We start from the raw sequence: 23,091 nt of genomic DNA on the forward strand, positions 1-23,091 counted from the left end.
GTCATTAGTACAATGTCTTAACATCATAAATGATATTTTTAATCCAATATTAGACTGTAAACATAATTGTTTGGTTTGGTTATTTCTGCATCTATTCGCAGTTTCATTCATTTTTATACATCAAGCTCCAGCTGTATTTATTTGCCGACAGTTAATTTAAATGCTCCATTTTCATTGTCATTATCAACAGAGAGCTGCTGAAATCAGCTGCATTTGTTTGACCACAGCTATTCCCCATCTCAATATTTACAATTGTGTGTTTGCCGTTTAACAACCAAGACACACAGCAAGTAAAACCAGATCAAATCTGTCAGCTCACGTCTTGGCACCGTGACATGATGTATAAATCACATTTAAAGCCGCAAGTGAAGCTATAGACTGAGGAGGATTTAAATTACATTTAAATCTGGATTTCAAGACTCTGTATGACTGTGGGGAATAGCTGTTTTGTTTATCCCAACGCAGAACAAAAGACAAATCCACAAGCTCAAGTCTGAGCAAAGGAATGAAAACAGCAAGACAATATATTGTCTTCTGTACGGCAAATAGACCATTAAACTGCAGTCAGACGGCTTCCCTGGAGCATGTGTCTCATGATTTCACCTCCAGCATCAACAATTTCATTACACATCTGTGTGTTTGGTGTTTTTCACTTTCAATGTTAGGCAGCAGGTATGATAAACAGCACTCCACCAGAATATCAGCTCTCAAGATTTGCCAGGAAGGGAGGAAAAAAAAACACGTATTTATCGACTGGTTGCCTGTTGACTCTCTCAGAAAAGAAACGAAGAGCAGCTAAATTCTTGGCAGCAGCTCCTTTTTGCTCCTCAGGAGCCCTCTATTTCCTGATATGCTTCTCACCCTGCAGAAATGCTGCCATTTCCCCCATTTCAGTTTCCCTGCACAATCATCAGCATTTCTCCTTCCATGACATGAAAACAAACTAAGACTGAGTGCCTCTGCGTGTGTGTGGTTTCAAACCCCCCCTGTCAGCAATCACTGGGTGGGAGACAGCCATAAACTGCGCTTTAGAAGCCTATAATGGGCTACTGCAGCGCCGGCAAAACTTATATCATATTATGCCTCTTCCCATTCAGACACAAATAGGATCATTATTTTTGATAACTATACGGCAAGTGCTGGATAATTTCATTGGACTACTTGCCACTGCATAATGCCCTACTTTAGCTAAATCATCGTAAATCCTACCGTATCTGCGATTACTGTATTTAATTACAGCTCAAAACCAATCAATTACATAATGTCCTACAAATTATTGGAACATTAGGGTTGATCTACACACACAATTCTACTTCATTCTGCCTTCCACTAACGTAAGTGCGCGTGACAGAGCGGTTTGAGCAGCTGTACTCCTGCTGAGTGGTCTGTATATTTCTCAGCAGGAGACCTCATATTGTTTGTCAAATGGCAGAAGTGGCCATTTACAGCAGAACCTATAAAGTCAATCCCATTTGATGGGATGGTGGCAATGCCCTTGTGTCATCCACCTTATAAAATGATGGACGTTCACAAGTGTGAAAGCTGAAGCGTTTTATTATAAAGAAAGCAGAAGACATTTCATGGGCCACCACTGGTCTTCCCCCTAATAAACAGGGGCCGTAAATACACGACTGCATACAATCCTGGGCCGATTTTACAACCCGTTTTTCCAATCAGTTGGAAGACTAATCTAGGGTACATTCTGTGCATCAACTTAAAATTAATTTGATTTACACTGCCACCTTTATTGAGTTTTTGCCCAAGGGAAGATGTAAAATGGTACTTCTACACAGGATGGGACCTTTATTGAAACTGGCTCAGAAACCTATCAAACTATTTACATTCAAGGAAATAACTGGCAATCCTTCAATCATCAAACTTTGCACTCCATCAACAGTCTATATTCTCAGCTAATCTTGCAGTCTTTCTGTGTTGTCCTTTACACAATAGTTTTCATACAGTCTCCTCCACAATGAACTCAATAGCGTGCTGCGGCGACTGGCTCGTCTCCACCATGGTGATTTCATTCCCATCCATGGTGATCGTGGGAACAGTGATGCCCTGAGCTCCCAGAACAGAGGAGGGCAGGATGACGACCTGTGAGGCCCCCTCAATGCCACTGAGCTGATCAGACGGTATCATGACCGTCTCTGTACCTCCTTCGCCCCCTTGCAGGACATAGATGGTCTGCACCGTGCCAGACTCAACATCCCCTGTGGTGGTCACAGTAGACAGCACCTTGGCCCCCTCCAGCACCTTCTGGACATGGGCAGCCTCAGCAGCCTGCGCTACCTCGTCAATGGTATCCAAAGGCAGGTCACCGTGTAGCCGGATGTGTTTATCCAGGTTGGAGCGGGAGCGGAAGGCGGCAGGGCAGTGGGAACATGGGTAGGGCTTCTCGCCACTGTGGGTGCGGGCGTGCTCAGTGAGCCGGGCGGCCACGCTGAAACTCTTGCCGCAGATCCAGCAGCAGAAAGGCCGCAGTCCACTGTGGATGCGCTCGTGGTCCTGCAGGTGGGGCAGCTGGCGGAAGCGCTTGCCACATGTGGCACACTGGTGGACAAAATATTAAAGAAAAGGTAAGAGGATGGCAAGAAAATACAGTTCACAACAGAGCCAGTGCACAAAACTCAACTGCAATTAATATTTTCTGAGAGCTCTCTATATTTTTCTGCAGAAGCAGCACTTCCGCTCTGGCTGGTGTAGAGGAAGAGCAGAGAGAACAGGGTATGAGGGAAGGCAATAAAAACTAAACAAGTGTGTTACACTGCAACGAACAATTCTTTTCGTTATCGATTAATCTGCAGATTATTTTCACACAATAAATCAATTAAGTCTCTGGTCTAGGGATGCATGATACTGGAACAACTGAAATTGCAGTATTTTGGTTTTCAGCTATATGTTTTGAGATATGAAAGAATACAGGAACAGAGGCTATGCACATGATGTAACGGCAGGGCGAAATCACCATGGTTACAACCAGAGAGTGGCAGAAAAGCTACTGAGGGGCAACATATATATAGATAGATATTTATCAAGTGATGTCATCTTAATGTTTTGCTTGAATGCTGCAGAAACACAAAAAAATGTGAGTTGTCCCGACAGTCCAACAGTCCAAAACACTAAGATATTAAGTTTACTCTCATAGAAAAACAAGAATCTTGAACAACTGTATAATATATTTATTTCTGCTACATTTTGTCTATCAACTAATCAATTAATCGTTGCATAGCATGATCAACTGGAAGAGTAGACACTAAAAATAAATCCTGCCAGTCTGCTGAGAGCCAAACTATTTATAAATAAAGTAATCACATTAACAATTCCAGTCGTACCTTTGCTGCCACCTTACACTCGCTCTCTGCTTGTTACCACCTGAGTGCAGACAATGAACTACAAGTAGATACTTGATTAAACCTAAAGCAATACAAAAGAATGACTCTGCTGTGCTTTGATTCCTACTGGGGACACTCAGATTGAAAGTGTAATCCCTGTTGTCAGTTCTGCAGTTTCATAATCTCTGGGAGATATACTCTAATAAAACTACCTCTTCTGGTGAGTCTGCTTTTTATATAGTCAGCAAATATAAATGTCCCTTCAGGAATGCACAGTATATTTGATTTAAATTAAAATTCATCCCCACAACCGCTGGTGTGTTTGAGGACCAGTGCTCCTTGGACCTCAATCCTTAGCATGGCTGATAGATATGACTCAAAGCAAAGCCACAAACATTAAATCAATTCCTACAGTCCGATGTGCTGAGATGGACTTGGGTGGGTCCATAGTTGATGTCCTGCCTCGTCACCAGAGCAGCGGAGAGAGAGGGAGAGAGTCCCAGAATAGTAACAGGCACAGAGGGGAGCTGACAGGCCCTAACTCAGCCCTGCCATTAATCACAGGTACACAGGGAGGGAGGAAACACCCGCAGGACACACACTGCACAAATGGCCATGGTCCAGAACCAGAGAGATGGCCACAGCCATGAACGGGTGTGACCATGGGGGGTGAGGCTGTGCTGGATTTCCATTTGAAATATGGATGTTAAGGGTTTGAAAGTCTTGTGTAAGAAGGACAAAATAAGTTCCAGAAGGCTCAGAGAAATCCCCTTTTCACGCAAACACAGACACACAGACACACACACACCATTGCCTCTAGCTTTCTTACCTCAAAGGGCCTCTCATCAGTATGTGTCCTCATGTGAACATTGAAGGTGGAATTGTAGGCAAAATCCTTGTGGCAAATCTGACAGCGAAAGCGGGGTCGGTTTTTGGACTTGCTGAGCGTTCCTTGGAAGTGGGCCATCACATGCTCCTCCAGGGCACTGTTGGAGGTAAAGCGTCGGCGGCAGGGCCTCACTGGGCATTTGAGGGGAGTCTGGCCAGTGTGGGATAACCGATGGAGGTCAAGGCCCTCCTGGGTCATGCAACGGTGGCCGCATAGGTCACACTCAATCTGACGGAAGAATAAAGGGAGGAGGGAGGAAAGAAGGATGAAAAAAAGGAAGGCAGGATATGAAAAATAGACAGCCGAGAGCAATTAATGAAAAGAGAAAAGGTCGCTGTCCTCGTGGTCTGACTGAGACGTAACCACAACGTCACAGTTTGATTAAAACGAGGGACCTTTGTTAGATGTCACCCAGCTTTATCAAACCCCACATTTTCTCTCTGTCTGGACCGTTAGCAAACTAATAAAAGGCAAAATGACAAAAATAAAAATCTACAAACAAAAGAGGTAAATTGATAGCAGGATTTCAACACATTGCCTGAGTAATTGTTAAAAACAAATCTGAAAAAAAGAACAATCATTTTTAATTTTCATGATTTTCTCTCCACCTGTCCAGTGCTTCGTCCTCGGCCTTGGCCGCGTCCACGACCAGCGGTCTTCTCCTCCTCTGTGGTAGGGCAACGCTGCATGTGGATTTCCAGCACTGACTGGTTCACAAACTGGGAGGAACAGTGCGGACACATCGCTGGCTGCTTGTCTGTAATGGAGCAGTGTCAGGTGTTAGGCAGGTAGTCATACTCTCTGTTCATGCTGCATGATCGCTCCTGTGCCATGCTAATTATCGGTTGGTTGATTTGAGTTTGGTGATTTCCAGCCGTCATGCCAGCAGTCATGCAGTGACAGGTGATTGGCTACAGTACTCAAACACTCAAATGCAGCCAATTTTTCAGTGTCGACATAGAAAGCACCTGTGGTCAATGATTGCCTATAATGTGAACACACAAGGTAGCTCCTCAACAAATATATGCCACAAGATGTAAAGAATGAACTGTTGGAATAAGTGATTAGCAACAGGTCTTTAGACATGTCACAGTAATAAAAATACAGGTGTAAGTAATCAAAATGAGCAATGGCTGAATTCCTTTTCAGTCTCCTTGTCGCTGATTAACTGTCACACTGTCATGACTGACTGGGCCACTTGAACAGAGCAGAGCAATCATTCATGTTATTAGGAACACCTGTGCTTTCCCTAGTATGACAATTAATCAAATGGCAACACAATTTAACAATTAAACTAGGAAATTAATCGAAATACTTGGATATTTAAGTCATTTATCAAGCAAATATTCAAAGACTTTCTGCTTCTCTCTGTTTTATATAATAATAAATCAAATATTTTAGGTTTTTGGACAATAATTCTGAAGCTCTGTTAAGTTACAACGGCTCTTTTCTTTCCACATTTTGTAGACAAATCAAATCATCGAGCTTTATTGATTAACATTTTAAAATCGAGCAGCAACTAACAATTACTTTCATTGTGTTCATAGTGATCAGAGTCCAATGTGACATTTCAAGCTACTTTTCTGTCTAACCAATAGTCCAAAACCCTAAAATATTAAATTTACAGCAATATAATAAGGGAAAAGCTAATGAGTTAGTTTGTTTTGTTTTTTTTGCTTGAAACTTGACTTAAGTGATTGATTTTGATTGATTTGCAGATTTGCTGCAGATCAGTTGACTGATCACTTCCAATCAGCTGGTGACCTGGTTGTATTTTGGCAATGCAAACCAGACTCTCACTGGGTTGCTCTTGAGAACCTGGCTGAGAAATCGCTGACACTGATGGTTCATCAGCATGTCGATAGGTCGTCACGCCAACATCTTGCAATCTGCTAACCATCTGTACTGTCTACCCCGGTGGGGAGGATCCACTCCGCTCCCCATTGGGACCGTCTAATTAAACCTTTAATAAGGACAATCTCTGCCTATGGCCCTGAACTGATCAATGGATCAATCTCACCAATCATCTCTCTCAGAGGAGCCACGTACCTCTGACCCCTGCTGCTCGCTGACTCTTCATGCTTAATTAATGAGGTTGACGTTCCAACGCCCCCCAATTCATTTACCTCCACCTTCCTCCTCCATTCCAGACACAAATCAATGGAAAGTCATTGACCTAATGCATCGGAGGAACAATGCACATATAACATAGATGTATGTTTGTAAATAAACAAGATAGGCCACCCAGGCAAACCAATGGGGGGCATTTAACAGCAACTTTGTGTTAATCAATAGTAATTCACTGCCTGCAGTACGATAAGGACATCATATCTAATTGGTTTCCATTACAAGCAGGCTTGTGGGGGCTTGCATCTGATTTCTTGATATGTTCACCACATGTGATCTCATCTTTAATCTTCCTGAATGTTATAATGCACACAGAGAGATGGAAAGATTGATCAGCAGCAGATGAGAGGAAATCATACCTCATACAGTCACACAGTTGAAAGACGTGAGATATAAACAGCTGAATAAAAAAGATGTTCAATTTTTCATAATTAGTTTTTCTCAATTCGTAAATACAACAGGGCTCAGATAAGGAATAGTTTGGGTGCTTTGCTTCTCATTTTTTGGAATATATGCCAATTGTGTGCTCTATGTATATTGCATTTATTATGTATTTACCTTGTAGATTGATGAGGGAATGTATGTATATTTATTTATGTTTTATTTGTTTATTTATATGATGATTTGTTGTATATACAGTATGTATAAATGAATAAATAAAACAACATACTGTTTGCTGAACTCTCACCTTGGTGAGTGAGCGAGTGCAGGTCCAGGTCTTTCCTGCGTTTGAAGGCCTCGCCACATTCAGGGCAAGGGAATGGATGGCTGGTGTGGAGCAGTCTGTTGAATACACAAACACACATATTCATGTCGGTGCTTTAACTATTTTGTATATTACTGACTGTTTAGCATACTAAAATAATTCAAATATATTTTAACTTGCAAAAAGAATGACGTACAAAAACATGTCTCACAGTAACAGGCAACATTCACACACACAATTACATTAGATAATTATGCATAAGTTCCCCCAAAAAAGACTCATAAAAACTATAATAATGAGGGGTCATGTTTTGGTTTTAAGCTGCCACTCTATATGTGACTCGTAGGAGGATTACCAGCAAGTATGTGCTTAGCTGTGCTTCACGTTAAATAAGGGGCATTAAGTGAGTGTATAAACGTTAATAATAAAATAAAAGAACAGCAGTAAACTAGGAGGAGTCAGAGTTAGGACATGAAAGACTATATTTATCCATTGCATAACGTTACGCTGGATATAGCCTTAGGGGAGGAGAGAAGTGTTAGGATGTATTCACCTAATGCTGCATCAGACCTGCTTTCACAGCAGGGAAAAAATAAAGTACTGGTTCTTTTGATAGCTTCTCGTAATCAGAACAAACACAGATGATGTTGATGTTCAGGAAACACACAGCTCTGCTTAGTATTACATACAAGTATATGTATTATGTATATCATACTGCTGCAGGTAATGTGCCAGCAAAAGCCCTTAACCACAAAAGTTACTTAAAGCATAGCAGGATGCTAGAGGTGGTGCGCAAGGACCTCTCAAGGCCTGTGTAAGAGGCCAGGCTGTTTCTGTTCCCTGTTAAATAGACAATAGAAATCAATATTTCAGGAACAGCTGACCCTGAGGCGGCTGGGAGAATTAAAAATTCAGTCAGGGTCACCTCTTCTTCAAGCCAGATGCTCTTTAATGAGTAGGGGTGACGCTACAGTATTAGTACTACTACACTCAGGTACACACTGATTTAAGCTGAAACAATTCGATTAATCAATTTGTCGATAGTCAGAAGGTTCATCAGTAACAATTTTGAGCAACACTGAATACACATGCTTCTTGTCAAATGTGAAGATGCTCCTTTTCTAATCTTCTAAAAGAGGAAACTGAATTTGTTTGTTTAGCCGAAGGTTCTTTCTTGACCTTGGAAATCTCAATCGTATGAAGGATATTTTCCACTATTTTTTTTTACATTTTCTATCAATTTTGCAAAGTTTAGACCAACCACTTATGGAATCTAAGAACAATTTCTTCAAGTCCAGTATTCAAATACAATTCTGAGGTACTCAAACTTTTACTTGAGTACTTCCATTTTCTGCTACTCTAGACTTCTACTGAACTACATTTTGGAGGCAAATATTGATTCAGATTCCAATAATCCAAAGAATGCTAAATATCGTCGTATTCAGTCAAGCCGGTAATCGTTCGACCCCTAATGATGAGCACTAATATTGATTCCTATTTTTTCTCACCTAGCACAGCAGAAATTTGTGGAAAACTATGGTCAACAGGTTTCCTGAACATGTCACTGACATTAATGTGCCAACTTTCTGATTACATTTTATAACTAGATTACTGTCGTTCTGGTAAAAAAAGGCATACAATTTAAACACTGCAAAGGCCAATGTCAGTGCCAATGACAGTATTTATGCTTTCACATTCAATATGCTACAGACACCGCCACCGCTACAGCCACCGCCACAGCCACAGCTACAGCTACAGCCACAGCCACAGACAGACAGACAGACAGCCAGACACACAGACGGACACACACAGTATATCCTCTCCTCCTTGCTCGGCCAGGTAGGACAGGACCAGGCTCTTCCCCCGTCCTGGGTTATCGTTATCATCTTAATTTACTGGGCCTCTGTCTGTCAATCATATGCGGCTGCGGCTCAAGGGCAACCAGACATCTCAGTCAGCGTGTTTGCTACACAGCTTAAAGGTCTTGCTCAGTAGTCAGACACGGCTCAGCTACTACAGCTCCTGGCGAAGGGGAGGAGGTTTATCTAAATCCCGTCCTGGGTTCTGTTTGGAACCATAATTCTAATGTATTTACACGGTAAACAGGGTTGGAAATTATTGAATATTGACAATCTCTGGTCTATATGGAAATCCAGAAGTTCAGAGCTGGTCAGAGTGTTGAATATAGTGTATAGAGTGCAATCAAAGTCTTCTGGTCAATTCCACTCCTGCAAATACAGAATGCTGAATAACCAATGTTACTGGAGTGTTGCTGTTGTTATTACTTGTGATGGTTGAGCTGATCCTCGGTGCTGAACCGTGAGGGGCAGTGAGGACAAGCGAAGAGATGAGCGGCTCCCTCATTGTCCAGAGTGCACACCTGCATCGAGGGACACAACAGTTACGGTCAATAAAAAAGGATTTCACAGCCGGTTATCTACCAAAAACATCTTTTTATAGAAAGTCTGAAAGGTTTTGTCATAACCATACCATGTCCAAAGTGTGAAGACTAGAAACTTTAATTTTTTTTTTTTATGTGTGCAGTGTTCATAAAGCTTTTTGAGAGTAAAATACTTCTCAAGGTACCTAATTCCAAAAATGTCCGCACTCTCGAAACCATTGTGATCACATCTAAACTGTTACTATAAATGCAACTGCAAAAAATAAAGCGTACATAATTCTTTTATACCCACGATGTTGAATGTATATTGCCATTTTGTTTATTTCACTAGCGTCTCATATTAACTTTGATTGTATGTTTTGTTCATGATTATTTAATTCTTGCTAATTTCCATGCTAAGAAAAAACAAACATAACGACAGGATTGTTTCATTTCAAATATAAAAAACTGTTCAACAACAATAACCCCTAATGTAGCACCATAAGCACCCACTTATCTTGCACTACTTACCACTTCTACCTCCACCATCTTGTGCACTATTTATATTTAATATTTTTTCTTTCTCTTATCTCAAACCCTGTATATTAGATTTTAGAATGAAACCTTTTGATTTGAGTGGTATGTTATTAAAAATAAAATGGAATGAGACTGTACCGGTTTGCGTCCACGCTTGCGTGGCGTCAGTGTGGATGTGTGAATGCGTTGGTGTCTCTTCAGGGTCGGCGCCTGCGAGAAGTTTTTGCCACAAACATCGCAGCTGTAGGGCTTGTTGCCTGTGTGGCTCATGCTGTGGCGCAGCAGGCTCTGGGAGTTGGTGAAGGACTTTGTGCACACCTTCAAAACAACAACAATCAGAGTTAGCAGTTAGCAGTTATAACTTTCAAAACAATATCAATTATGCAGAGATGCTGGAGAATCTGTCAGATATAATGAGGTTGGTGGTTCATATTGTGTGTAAAACTAACCATCTTCAAAAGCATTACATCATCACATCAAAGTCAGCTACATGACATGAATCACATTTACATCAAAGAAGAATATCCCTTAGACTTAAGAAAGATTGCCACCTTGCACGTGAAGAGCTTTTCTCCAGTGTGGCTGTAGACATGGGTGCGGAGGAAGACGCGCCGGGTGAAGGTTTTGCCACAGTAGGGGCAAACATGTGGTAGTGGTGTGCGGGCCCAGTCCTGCAGCAGCTTGGCAGGTGGAGGGTGGTTGGTGTTGTCTGAGTCTGCTGCAGTGCTGCACTCTGACTCCTCTTTGGTGCCTGAGCCTTTGTTTCCTGACACCAAAAAAAAAAAACACTCCAATGAGAACCAAAATATCAAGTGACAAATGCCTTATTTTCTTAATAGAGCTTTAAAAAGGTCCAGTGTGCAGGATTTGGGAGATCTATTGACTACGATATTCATAATTATGTTTTCATTAGTATATAGGCCAAATACACACGGTGGACATTTTTCCTCTGACATCACACTAAGGGTGAGAAGCTCAAATGCTGGGATGTTGTTATGCTGCTGTGTTCCAAACCTAAGAAATCTAACAAAAGATCATTTCATCCTCTCACGAATTTACCAGCAACTGAAAATGTGATGGATAGTCAAAATCTGGCAGGACATGGGCCATCTGCAAACTCTCTGCTTGATGCCACTAAATCCCACACACTGGACTTTCAAAACAAATATTTTGCTTACCTTTGAGCGCACTGGCGCCACTCACAATCCTGAAAGAGGGCCTGCTCCTCTTTGCAACGGGTGAAGAACCGGACTCACCAGCAGAGGCAGATGGGGAAAGCAGTCGCTTTGAGCTCTGCGGTGTATCCTGATCTTTACTGGTGGCTGTTTCATCACTAGTTTCAGCTCCATCCGCCACCTCAGTCTCTGATGTGAAGCTGTGCTGCCGGCGATGGTAAAGGTACAGGGTGGTGTTCATGAAGCTCTCCCCACAATGGGTGCAGCTGTGTAGTGGCTCCTTCAGGTCATGCTTCTCCTTACGATGGGTGCCCAGTCCTGCCTCATCGTTAAAGCTCTGTCCACAATGGGTGCACATAAACAACTCAGGCTGTGTAAAACTACTGGTGACAGCAGCGGTGGGGGGAGTGGCATCCTGCTCCTGCTCATCAGTCCCATTGTTCTGAGCGCAAACTTCCTCTGGTGCCTCTGCCTTAGGAGCCTCCACCACCCTTTCCTCACCTTTCTGCCGGTGCTGCTTGCGGTGGTAGAGAAAAAGAGTGGTGTTTAGAAAGCTTTCACCACACACAGAGCAGCGGTGCAGAGCTTCCTCAAAGCCGTGTTGGGTCTTGCGGTGGGCCACAAGTTCAGACACCAGGCCAAAGCATGAGCCACAGTCCACACACAGGAGCACTGGTTCTGGCTTAGGCTTTTTGTTTGCCCCTCTCCTCTTGGGAGACGACTCCTCTGGACTAGAGGTCGAAGCAGTCACAGCAACAGGAGGATCAGAGCTCTGAGCTGAAGTAGTTTCTGCAACTTGCGGCCTCTCCTCCTCCTCCTCCTCCGCTATGGGTTCCTCCACTGGTTCTGGCTTAAGATCTTCGCAAGTTTCACTCTGAGAGAGAGCAGAATCTTCTGGATTCAAAGTTGAACTGGAGCTCTGAGCTGCATCGGCCTCTGGCTCAGGTTGCGCATCAGGTTTTGACTTGCTCCCAGAGGGAGACTCCTGACATGTCCCTTCTTTACGATGTTGCTGCCAGAGGTCCAGGGTTTTGAATAGTTCATCACAGTCCCCACACTGGTAGAGGATTCTGGGCTGGTCCGATGTTGCTGTTGTAGCCTGATTGAGTACATTCTTAACAGGTTGCACGGAGGTTTGTGCTGCTTGAACTTGAATCTGTGGTACTGCAATGGCCTTAGATATATTTATTATCTGTTGCTGCAAAGGCAAGGGTGAAAAAAATAACATCAGAGATTATTCTCAGTATTTCACTTGTTCTGTGCTTCTGTGTACAAAAGGAAACAACTCTTGCATTACAAATCAAATAGCTGTTTGAAGTAAATTCAACCTGCAGTGCTTTTACTTTATATAATTTTTTTCTCTCGGGCAGATGAGGGATGAGAATTCAGTATTGGGGTACTGAGGTCAATTAGAGCAGCATGTGTTTAGAGCCAAGGTTCCACTGAGGGCTCCAGACAGCCAAGATAAGGCCTCAGCCTGGCTGATAACTATCAAAGGCCCATCAGGGTTGAATGGGTCACTCCGCAGGGTTTTACATTGGCTCCCTTAATCTATTTAGATGACAAAAACAGAACATCAAGGTCGAGCTTAAAGACGTCTGAAACTGTCTCAATCATGACTGTCCACCATGTCTCACATACTGTAATGATTTATGGGCTTTTGATTTAGCATTCTGGTATGTGAATACTGAAGACCGCCTTCAGGTGATGGCTGATTGCATAGCATGCTGACTGCAATAATGTGCACAATGTTTGTTTATGATAACTTCTGGCTAAGAAACCCCTGCATCATGCCTTAGCTCACATACAATTTAACTATCTTTTTTAAAGATGCTATTTCAAAGTGTCCATGATTGCACTGTTGTGTAGATATCAAAGACGCTAGCAATTTCATTGGTACTGGTCTCACACAGAGCGTGATATCTGTTGGAAGTATTAGCAGAAAAAAGCTTTGTTTATAATGTGTTCAGAACAGTCACACATGTGAAAGATGGCTCACCAGTACTCCCTCATTCAGAAACCTGAACCCATCAATGTTAGAGGTCTCATATGCGAAAAGGGTTGTTATAAAAGCTTACATCTTAATATTAAACACCTCTAGTTTGAACCTTTGATTCTTCTGATAAGTGGCCAAGCTTTTACCATCCTGAATAAGGCTTTTCACACTGCACACTGAAGAAACCTTGGGCAGCATTAAAATGGAGGATATGAAGAAAAGGGTTTCTGAGATTTGGAAAGATTTCTGAGTGTGTGATCACATCCTCTGTACTGTCATATTTATGATACAAGTGAGACTTATTTTCATTTTTTAAGCTTTCATTATGAAAGTTACATACCAAATCAATTGCGGGCATATATTGTATGCATGAAACTCGCAAGTTTTAAGTATTGTGAAATTGTAAACCCTAACCTACACATATAGGAGGAAAATTTTATTTAATTTTTTCTTTTTAAAAAACACAGGTTTGAAATATTCAAAATCCTATTTTTTTATTTAAAAAGCTAGGGTGAGATTAGAGAACATGCTAAATCCCAGTATTTCCAAACAAGGCTTTTTAGATTCCTCTAGGACGGAGATGGGTTGTGAACTCTGCCATCATTACCACACAGTTGTTGTTGAATTATTTGCTCTTCTCAGCTTGACCTAGATTTCCTTGACAATCAATGAAAGTGACGTTGTGTGTGTGACTCCTGTCCATCTTGCAGTGCCTTCAGTGCAGTGAAGCAGCCAGCTGCTGCCTTTTTTTTCCACAATCGAATATTAGTTTTCAAAATGGAATGTCCTTTTTTTTTTTATTCGATTATATATTTGATTTTAATATTCATTGACAATCCTGAAAGGGAAACGACAGAAAAATTACGTCTGTTTCACCTGTTTGATAAATGCAAAAGATTTTTAGATTGCCATTAATATCAATAATTGAATAGCTTTTGTTGCCAAAATGATTATGGCTTGACTGTGTATTGTTAATTGGTGTTGAAGCTTCAGTAAAGGACAATAGTAACCACCCAACCAAAAAAAAACCACAAACCCATTTGCATCCAGTGAATGGTAGACACAAGTGTGGAGCCAAGGCCCCAGCTCTGTCCTTCAAGCTTTGTCTGCACAGCCCATTTAGCAACTGAACACTAAACATTTGGACATGCTAATTTAATGCTGAATAAACACGACATGGTATTGGCACTACATCAAAGTTCCCAATTTATTTGACTCCTCTGTTGCACAGGTTTATCAACTGCTTACATTTTGCTGTCAATTGCAATAAATGAAACTAAAAAATGACACATCACTTACCAAGCAATGGTTCTTGTTTGAAAGACACTATGAGACGGGTAGCAAGCCACCAGCCAGAAAACCAAGACTAGTAAACCACGGATAATGTGCCAATCTTAAGGTCTACCAACCTGACCATGCAGTTATTGTGTCACTATTTTCAAAACTAAGAAAATTTAAGATTTCATGTTTTAGATGGCAGACCCAGCGAATGTAATAACCTAATTAATCAATCATTTTTGCAGAGCTTCCAATGATGCCATATGTGAAGTGCATATTTTTCAGTATGCTGATAAGGAAGTTAGCAGATGCTGCAGATGAGTCATACTCTGGTCCAAAAGGGAGAAGAGGTGAATTTGTTTCGTAAGAGCAGGGTTCCCTTCTGATCAACCAAATGAGTGAAAAAGCAAACTTTAACTTTCACTTGTTTAGTGGACAGGATTGAAGAGACATTGGTTAAAAAACACTCTTTGCAGCTATTTGTAAAATAAACACACTGTTTTATAGTAATGTCACATAATATACGCAGATATTACGATAATCTAGCTAATGAAGTGGGGATGTTTGCAATAAACCTGCTTCTGGCAAAGTGGAGGCCAGGAAGCCATAAGGTACCCAGGTTTTATAGTGTTTCTCCAGCTGTTTCATCTATGAGAAGGCCAATGAGCGATCCATCAGGAGAAAGTATGGCATTGACTGATGCATTCCTCATGCTCCTCTTCCCGCTGGCAACTCAGGATGCAATTTGTCTGTCATGAGTGTCAGTGTGCTTTATGGACGTGTGTTGAAGACTGTAAGGATGGAAGCCTAGGCACTGGCTCAGACAGCCATGCCATACTGCTAAACGAGGGCCAATGACTGCTTTTAACCCCGGGGGCTTTTCTGAGGCTGTCATGGGAAAGCCAAAAGAAAAAGGTGCCAGTCGCACACAGACTCAGCAGAATGTGAGTTAAACAGAAAAACCAGCCCTATTAAACAACTTTCAAATTTTGCAATTCAAATAGTTTTTTTTGTCGAACTCAGAATTAATAGAGCTCAGCAGTTCTGAAGAATATATTCCAAACAGCACACATAAGGTAAAAAATACCGAATAAAATGCAAAAATCTGCAGGACTCTCAAATTCACTACGAGCCAAAACAATAGAAATACAACTGAATTTACATAGAGAAGCACACAGGGGGAGAGCACAAAAAAGATGAAGACATTTTGCCCTTTTTTTCTTCATTGTTTTGAACTCAAATTGTTCAATGTCACTGGAGCATGAGGAACATTCTGGTGATTCAGATGGCTTTGCCGGATACCATGTAAATATGGTTCCCTGGACTTCAATCTGGCCGGCGACCTTTATCAGGTCATTCCCTCCTGTTTTCCTGAACTTTTAATTCAAATTCATGCCCAAATTAATGCTGTACTGGCTTATATTTTTTAAAACCATGTTGCTTTTTTATTAAATCATATGACCTAAACCTTTCTATAAAGAAGACGTTTCAGAATGGAGCTCAACCAACATGTATGATTTATGCAACATGAGAGTTAAATAAAAATAAAAAGCATGCACTGTAATATAATCTGAATTATAAAGCCTGGTTGAACACCCCATAATCAATCCACTTTCAGCACTGCCACATTTTCTCCTGTTACACCTGTTTGCCTCACCAGTGATTCATTACTCTGATAAACAGTGTGCTAATGTGTTATTTTGCCATTAAGCTAGACAGAGAGCAGTTCCAGGTAGCACTTAAGTACTTGGAAAAACCGTTGAATAATCTGGAGGCTTTACTACACAGGGGGAGAGTTAGAGGTCTGGCAGATGTGCTTGTACAATGACTTAGTGATAGGTTTACCAGTTTAATGTAGGCATATAAGTACTCCAGTGCAAAAAACAAAACAAAAACCACATTACAGGTAATGTGAAGATCTCCACATCTAACGAGCACATTTTTAATGTGTGGTTTCTAACTGTTTTGATATATAACCATGTGGTTATTTGTGATGATGATTTTTGGTTATGCTTTATCTCGTCAAATAAAGGAAAGGAAAACATTAAAAAGGAGTCATGTCAAGTAGCAATTATTAATATTATTATTATTATTAATATTATTAGCTACTTGATTAAGTACACCGAGCTTAAACGTATTAAATCTAATCAAACAGTCCTGCAATAACTCCTGCCTTCGTGAAGGTTATAATTTTCAGCTTTCGTTTATGAGGCGTTGATCCAACTCTATGGTCATTTTGAAGGCTGAAGTTTGTGGAGCGGTTTTGTTATTCTGGCTTTTGTTACTATTATTGTGTCCACCCACTTTATATCAATGAGGCCACAACTAAATCAGATATTAATACACAGCAACACCTTGAAATGAGTCAGTAAATCATAACAAACAACTCAATGTTAAGTGCTCTGATCAAGGTCACTATTACTATGATGAGTAGCAGAGCATTGTCAATTTATGACTAAAGATCTCTTCAATGTCGTTCTCAAGATCTGATCCAGGGGCTTTTGTGTTATCACACTGCTGTGATGTTAGATCGCAATATTGATGTTTTAGGTTTTGTTCCAAGCTAAACTCAACAACCTGCGTTCAAATCACCCAGATACAATTTACATGATAAAAAGGGTCCAGTATTTACCCGAGCCTGTAGCACTGGAATAGTGGCAGTAGCGGCTGCAGATGTGTCTGGCTGTTCATCCTCAGCAGTGCATGTCAACTGGTGCTCGAGTACCTCCTCCAGAGTGTTAAACTCCTGGTAGCAGGGGAAGCACATGTACACGGACGAACTCTCCATGGCTGCCAGGGGATTAGAAATCAAAAACATTTCATAAGAAACGCAGCAATGCAAAACTGATTTAGATAAAGGTGAAACAGTTCACAAAACTCAGCATGCTTAGAATATGAAAATAATATCACAACGTGAGCCTTATACAGATGCCTACCCACCAGTGCATTACATTTGAAGTTAGGTTGTGAACATTGCCCTCTCCTGATGAAAAGACGTGCCTGCATACATTATCAAGACAACAGCTTGAACACAAGTGCCAGGAGGCTAACTCTGGGGTTGCCAAGATGACTCACCATGCGCTGAGCCTGAGCTAATTGTTATTTTGACCATGCAGGTGGCTGCTCAGGTAGAAACCTTGCCAAGCCTTTTCTCTCTGTCTGCCATTTCATGGGCCGAGGCGACGTTTAGCTCCAACATCAATTAGATATGTGCTGTAATTGGACCCGGTGGAAGAGCAGTCTAGCTCATGCAGCTTTTGAAAGTAACTATAATCAAAACACAAACCTTGCCACTCGCCGGATACCAATCAGACCTTACACAGCCCAGCAAAACTTTACTTCGACAAATAAACAAATAAAGAAACCCACTGAAAGACACACATCAATACCTTTGACAGACATCAATGTGACACGCCTTCTAGTAGAAAATTTTAATTGGCAGACAATGTAATATCTTCAAAGATAAGGCTGGCCAGGGCTCCAGGGTGCAAGTTCGACTGAACATTTTCATTGATTGAACTGGTGCGCCAGAAAGTCAGCAGGGTTAAGAAAAAATATAGCCTTTTGAGTTTATTTTTTAACAGTGAACTGGGTATGTAGACAGACAAATATTAAAACAACAAGACATTTTCTTCACGTTCATAATTTGTTGAGAAATTAACTTGATAAAGTTAGGCACACTAGTGCAACCAGTGTAAAAAGTTGGTCTAGAGACTCGCTGGCCATGTTCCACGTTTTGGACCAAAGTCAATAACGCTGTGTCAGTCTCACTGCTTTCCAGCTTCTTCAGCCTGTCCGTGACACATTTGTTCCTACTGAAAATCACAACACATCAATTCTTTTTTAAAAGAATTGACTTCATCCAAAAAAAAAAAAGTAAAATCACCAAACAGCTGGAGAATGTAGGTTTTAGCAACAGCGTGTTTGTCTGGGACGTTTTTCAAATGCAGATTTGGTGAATTAGTATGTAAAGCTACTGGACAGTGTATATGGGATCGAGTCATAAGAAAGCAACAGTAACCATATTTATTGCAATGAGCTAACATGGCACCTGTTGTAGTTTTGGTCTTTTGATGGGTCTTGCTTATAGAAAGAAACACAAAGACTATAATCAGACACAATTATGGCGTAACAATAATGCCCCACTGGGCCCTATTGAGGTTTGGGCCTGTCTGGTTTCTCTTTTCAGCAGAGGCTATACTATTCTGGCACAGGTGGTTAGATACAAGCCACTGGATTTGCGCAATACTGTTCAGTCTGACAGCAACGTTTAAGGGTCAGATGTGAGATGTTCTGCATCCGTTTTAAACCATTTACTTGCAAGCACCTGTAGTAATTTCCTTTTTTTTTTTACAACATGCCTTTATGAGTGAGCCATGTGTAGTTTACATTTGTCTAAAAAACCATGATATGCACTGTGGATGTTGACCTAATGCTAGTAAACACTCATGAGTGCTAGCTAGCGTTAGGTCATATGCAGGGACAATGTCAGTCCGATGTTGACACACAAGGGAAAGGATAAATATTAATAACTTCTAACTTTAGTTCACGCCATCGCCGGCTAACACCAAGCCTCATGTTATGTTAGCTCCTTTGATCGTCATGCTGGGACTCTGTCCCGAGCTAGCTTCTCTGACAGCAGCTCCACAGCTAATCGAAGCTAACGGTTAGCAGCTAACCTAACTGGCAAACTATATTAACGCTATCACAGTGTTGCTGATATGCAACGATGGCCATCTTTCTAGCAACATGGCTATCGTGCCGCCGGCGTGGAAGCTAGCTCTCTCGCTAGCTCGCAAGCTAATAAAACGACCGTGAGATCAGTCCTTGATTGCGGGCGTCGAAGGCAACTTAGCTGGCGTCTAAACCCCTTTTTACCACTTGGACCAGTGGTGCTTACTTTCAAGCACAAGGAGAAGAAGAAGAAAAGACCGAAGAAGGAGGGCGGGATATGCTTCTTCGGTGGTATAATGGCGGCGACAGACTAAAAGTTAACATTAGCTGTCTCCCCCCGTTGAAATCCTCCATACATAAATATCAATGTGCTGTACGTCACCGAAAAAGTAGCATTTGCGTAAAATAAGTTAAAGTATTTCAACAAAACTCACCGTCCTCAGACATTGTCGGTCGAGGAAATAGGACAGCAACTTCAGTTTTTTCTGCATGTTAGAAGGCTCGCTCTGATTGGTTGTTTCGGTCAATAGATGCACCAATAGTGATCGAGTACACATAACACTGAGGGGGTTTGTAGTTTAAAAGCGCGCTAAAGAGCAGTGGCAGTCTCATACCGACTCTGCATACAAAGTACCAGCACATAGGCCCTACAGTGTATTTCACAAGAAACTATTATAACTTCCAAGAATTAACTTCCACGCTTAGCTCATGAAATAATAAGAAATGATAATAATGTATACGGTGATTTATTTAACTTTATAAGTCAGAACCCTCATTTAAGCAAGGACAGGCAGTTAAACTCTCATGCAGAGCATATAAACTGCATATGTTTTTGTTTTTGACATGCAGGATCCAAGCCAGACATTCAGCCAGAGGTCACTTCTGGTTAACGTCAGTGTTTCCCCTTTCCTGCTTGAAACCATGATAACATCAACAGTGGTTGCTTCAATAACATGAAGTTCAAATAAAGATCTTACAAAAGTATAGGCCGCTTTGTTTTATTTCCGTTTGCAAAATAAGTTGCATAAGGGGAAGAGCAAAGGGCCATTGGACTAGTTATAAACAGTACCTGAAAGTCATACTTTCCTAAAATTAAAAATGTATGCTAAAATATTATTATGGCATACAAAAGGTTTTATAAGGCAACACAGACGTGCACAGAGCTCTGAGTAACACTCGAGTCAAATGCTTCAGTTTTTGATAAACGACATTGTTTACCAAGCGATGTAATCGAACAACCACAATCTGAGTTTTATTGCTGCAGTTATTTGACTCAGCTGTACTTGAATACCAGAGGTGTATTAAGTCTACACTATATAGCCTCACACTTATCAGATTTATCCTCTTCAGAGTGAATACAGGCAGGCAGCTGCACCAAGTATTATATACGGAGGTCAGTGAAAGTATAGACTAGCCCACTCCACTCATTTCCCAGAATTACACAGTGCCCCGATGTGCCCCATTGGCTGATTGTGAAGATGAGCAGCTCCTCCAGACTGCTTAACCTGACTCCAAATGATATTAAAGAGCCCGTTGGGCATTCAGCCAGAGGGTCTGGGGCCACTCGGGCTCCACAGAAACTGTTCAATCTGCTTGACACACTGCAGAATAACATTATTCATCCTTGACATATCGTATCACCGTGATGATGACTTGGCATGTTTTTCATCGAAGGCTACGGTTCAGGTCTCAGGAGAGGAGGGCTGTCATGTTATGCAGCGATGATTGCTCTGTATCATCTCACATGCTCTGGATTCATCCATGTGATCCGTCTTTATCACAGATTGTGTTGTTTACCCAACATCTTTATCTCAAGGGTCTTGAGCATGGCTGTAGTCGAACTCCAGTGGTAATAGATGAATGAGAATGAGCATTACATTTTATATGTGCTGCCAAAGCACAATTAGATTATGAGAAAATAAGGAGGGGAAATTAATAACAAAACAGTTTAATACTAGCATTAGTTAATAGAATAAAAAAGTGAGAAGAAATAAATGAAATAACACACATACATTACACATACAGTAGAGTCAGAAAGTCTGGGAACACCTGTGACTCTCTAGGATGGCGGACGATCCATCCTCAAATCCCAAAACATCATTTTTTGACGAGTTGGGAAAGAGACTCAAAAATCAACTTTTCTTACAAACAGCACTTTTTTAAAAAAAATCTTAATATTCGTATTTTAATATTTTTTGTGTAAACCAAAATCTTTCTTCGAGAATCATCAAACAGTGATGCAAAATGTCAGGCCTTGAATTCATATTAATGATTAGAGATGAAGGTCAAGGCCAGGTAATACCAGGGCAGGGTATTAATTTATGAGCTGAATCTGAAGGGCAAGCGAGATATTTTAGTAAGTACTGGGCTGCAAAGGTTCTGCCAGAGCCTATAAATATTTTCTTCTGAACCTGGCGAAAGACAAAAGAAAAAAGTTAATGGACACCCTGAGGCTTCATTAAATCCTGCTCCTCTTTTGTGAACGGCAGATTCTTGTCTGAGTTTAAACATTTGAGTTGTTCGGAGAGACTTTGCTGGCCCATGAAGATATTCAAAGGCGTTTGAGATGTGTGCTGAAGGTCCTTGACATGCTGGAGCCAAATGAGAGCTGAAGTCAACGTGATTATCAGATATCTTAAAACTGAAGTGAGACAGAGATATAACGGTTATAAAAGAGAGTGACTGAAATACAGCACCAGTACAATACCGGCATGGTAATTGTTCAAGAAACCAGCCCCCCTCTATTCACACTTCTGATATAATCACACTGTGGAAGCACAAGATTTCATCAGTCAAGGTCAAAAACATTTTCACTGACATTTCCAATAGCGTGGTTCCCATAACAACCGTTCTGATTTCATCATTCTCCAAATGGTCCCTTCCAGAGTTCACTGATCCGCCCGACTCCACTGCAGAGCATAAGAGAGCTTCATTTCATTAATCCCTCCTTGAAAAAGGTTTCATTCAAAGCTAAAGTAAATCCTATGACTCACACCTGATAAGCAATTTATAATGCACCGCACATTGTAAGGTCCACACCAAAGTACATTAAATGAGAGCTGCTTTATATTCAGCACATCTCGTTATTAACATTTCTTGTAATGGAAAAGGTACGTCATTAAGAGAAGCCCAGAAACTGGAAAGAAGACAAACAGCACTCCTGAGCCATTAACCAATCTTTTGATTGGTTAATGGCTCAGCTCCTTCCTCAGCTGAACACAAGCTTTTCATGGTGATGTATGACTGAAAAACAGACTGCATCCTGGGATGAGAAATATGCAAGACGAGAAAAATGCAAGACTTCCACCCGGTCGTCTGAGGGATGGCTCTGTTCTATCAGCCAGGATTACAAAACAAAATGTCAAGGCCTCTTTGCCTCAAATCATCATCTGACTTATTACGTGCATCTTCACTTTATTAGTTAATTTCATCACTGCTGACTTCTGCAGTGGTGGAGGAAGTACTCACATCCTTTACTGCAGAAGTAATATGAGCCAAATGTACTTAAAGCATCAACAGTAAAAGTACTCATTAGGCCAGTGATAATTAAATTCATTTGATATATTGGATTATTATGATTATTATAATGATGCACTGACAAACAAGAGGAATTTTACCCATAAATGTCCACAGTGGAATTTTATCATTTCATCTACATTCACTTAAAATAGCCTGCTATCTGAGCTAATCACAAATCCATTCAATGTATTCAAGAACATTGTTTAGTTGTTGGTCACGAGGGATAATGGATGATGATGAAATTAGTAACCCCATGTAAGTAACAACTGTAGTATGAGACAGAAATGGCTGCATTTAAAAAAAAAAAAAAAACTACAGGAAGTTATATGAAATGCTTGTTATGATTGGATCCAGAACAACTTTAGCTACATGTCTTGACATGTTTCTACGTGGCTACTCAGTGGCGCTTTTCTTTAACATACTAAATATAGTCATTTGTCATTAATGTGTGTATGTCATATTTGGTCGAGGTGGA

The 23,091-nt window shown here is 41.0% G+C and overlaps 1 protein-coding gene across 4 annotated transcripts; it reads right to left on the reverse strand.

The window, feature by feature from the left end:
* Positions 1-1,536: 1,536 nt before the first annotated feature.
* znf574 (zinc finger protein 574) lies at positions 1,537-19,614 on the reverse strand. Of its 4 annotated transcripts, XM_084357081.1 has the most exons (11): positions 18,964-19,293; positions 18,475-18,506; positions 17,056-17,213; positions 11,153-12,347; positions 10,526-10,740; positions 10,113-10,292; positions 9,343-9,437; positions 7,040-7,134; positions 4,833-4,981; positions 4,165-4,452; positions 1,537-2,553 (listed from the first exon to the last, which is right to left on the reverse strand). In XM_084357081.1, the coding sequence occupies exons 1-11, from the start codon at positions 18,999-19,001 to the stop codon at positions 1,954-1,956; spliced, it is 3,045 nt and encodes a 1,014-aa protein (XP_084213207.1). In that variant the 5' UTR covers positions 19,002-19,293; the 3' UTR covers positions 1,537-1,953. The 4 variants fall into 4 exon arrangements, with proteins under 4 accessions (XP_084213207.1, XP_084213208.1, XP_084213210.1 ...); XM_084357082.1 differs by lacking the exons at positions 18,475-18,506; positions 18,964-19,293 and adding an exon at positions 19,532-19,614; XM_084357084.1 differs by lacking the exons at positions 18,475-18,506; positions 18,964-19,293 and adding an exon at positions 19,324-19,391.
* Positions 19,615-23,091: the final 3,477 nt, after the last annotated feature.

This window comes from Pagrus pagrus (assembly GCF_965226575.1).
Source record: "Pagrus pagrus genome assembly, chromosome: 7".
In the NCBI taxonomy this organism is placed as follows: domain Eukaryota; kingdom Metazoa; phylum Chordata; class Actinopteri; order Spariformes; family Sparidae; genus Pagrus; species Pagrus pagrus.

What these genes read in the sequence shown, in the direction of transcription:
- znf574 (XM_084357081.1), bottom strand. Translation starts at nt 19,001, where the DNA reads ATGAGGCTTGGTGTTAGCCGGCGATGGCGTGAACTAAA. An exon ending in AAAGACCAAAACTACAACAG is followed by an intron (nt 17,214 to 18,474) that starts GTGCCATGTTAG and finishes ATCCCCTGGCAG; the next exon opens with CCATGGAGAGTTCGTCCGTG. An exon ending in AAAAGCTCTTCACGTGCAAG is followed by an intron (nt 10,293 to 10,525) that starts GTGGCAATCTTT and finishes GTTGTTTTGAAG; the next exon opens with GTGTGCACAAAGTCCTTCAC.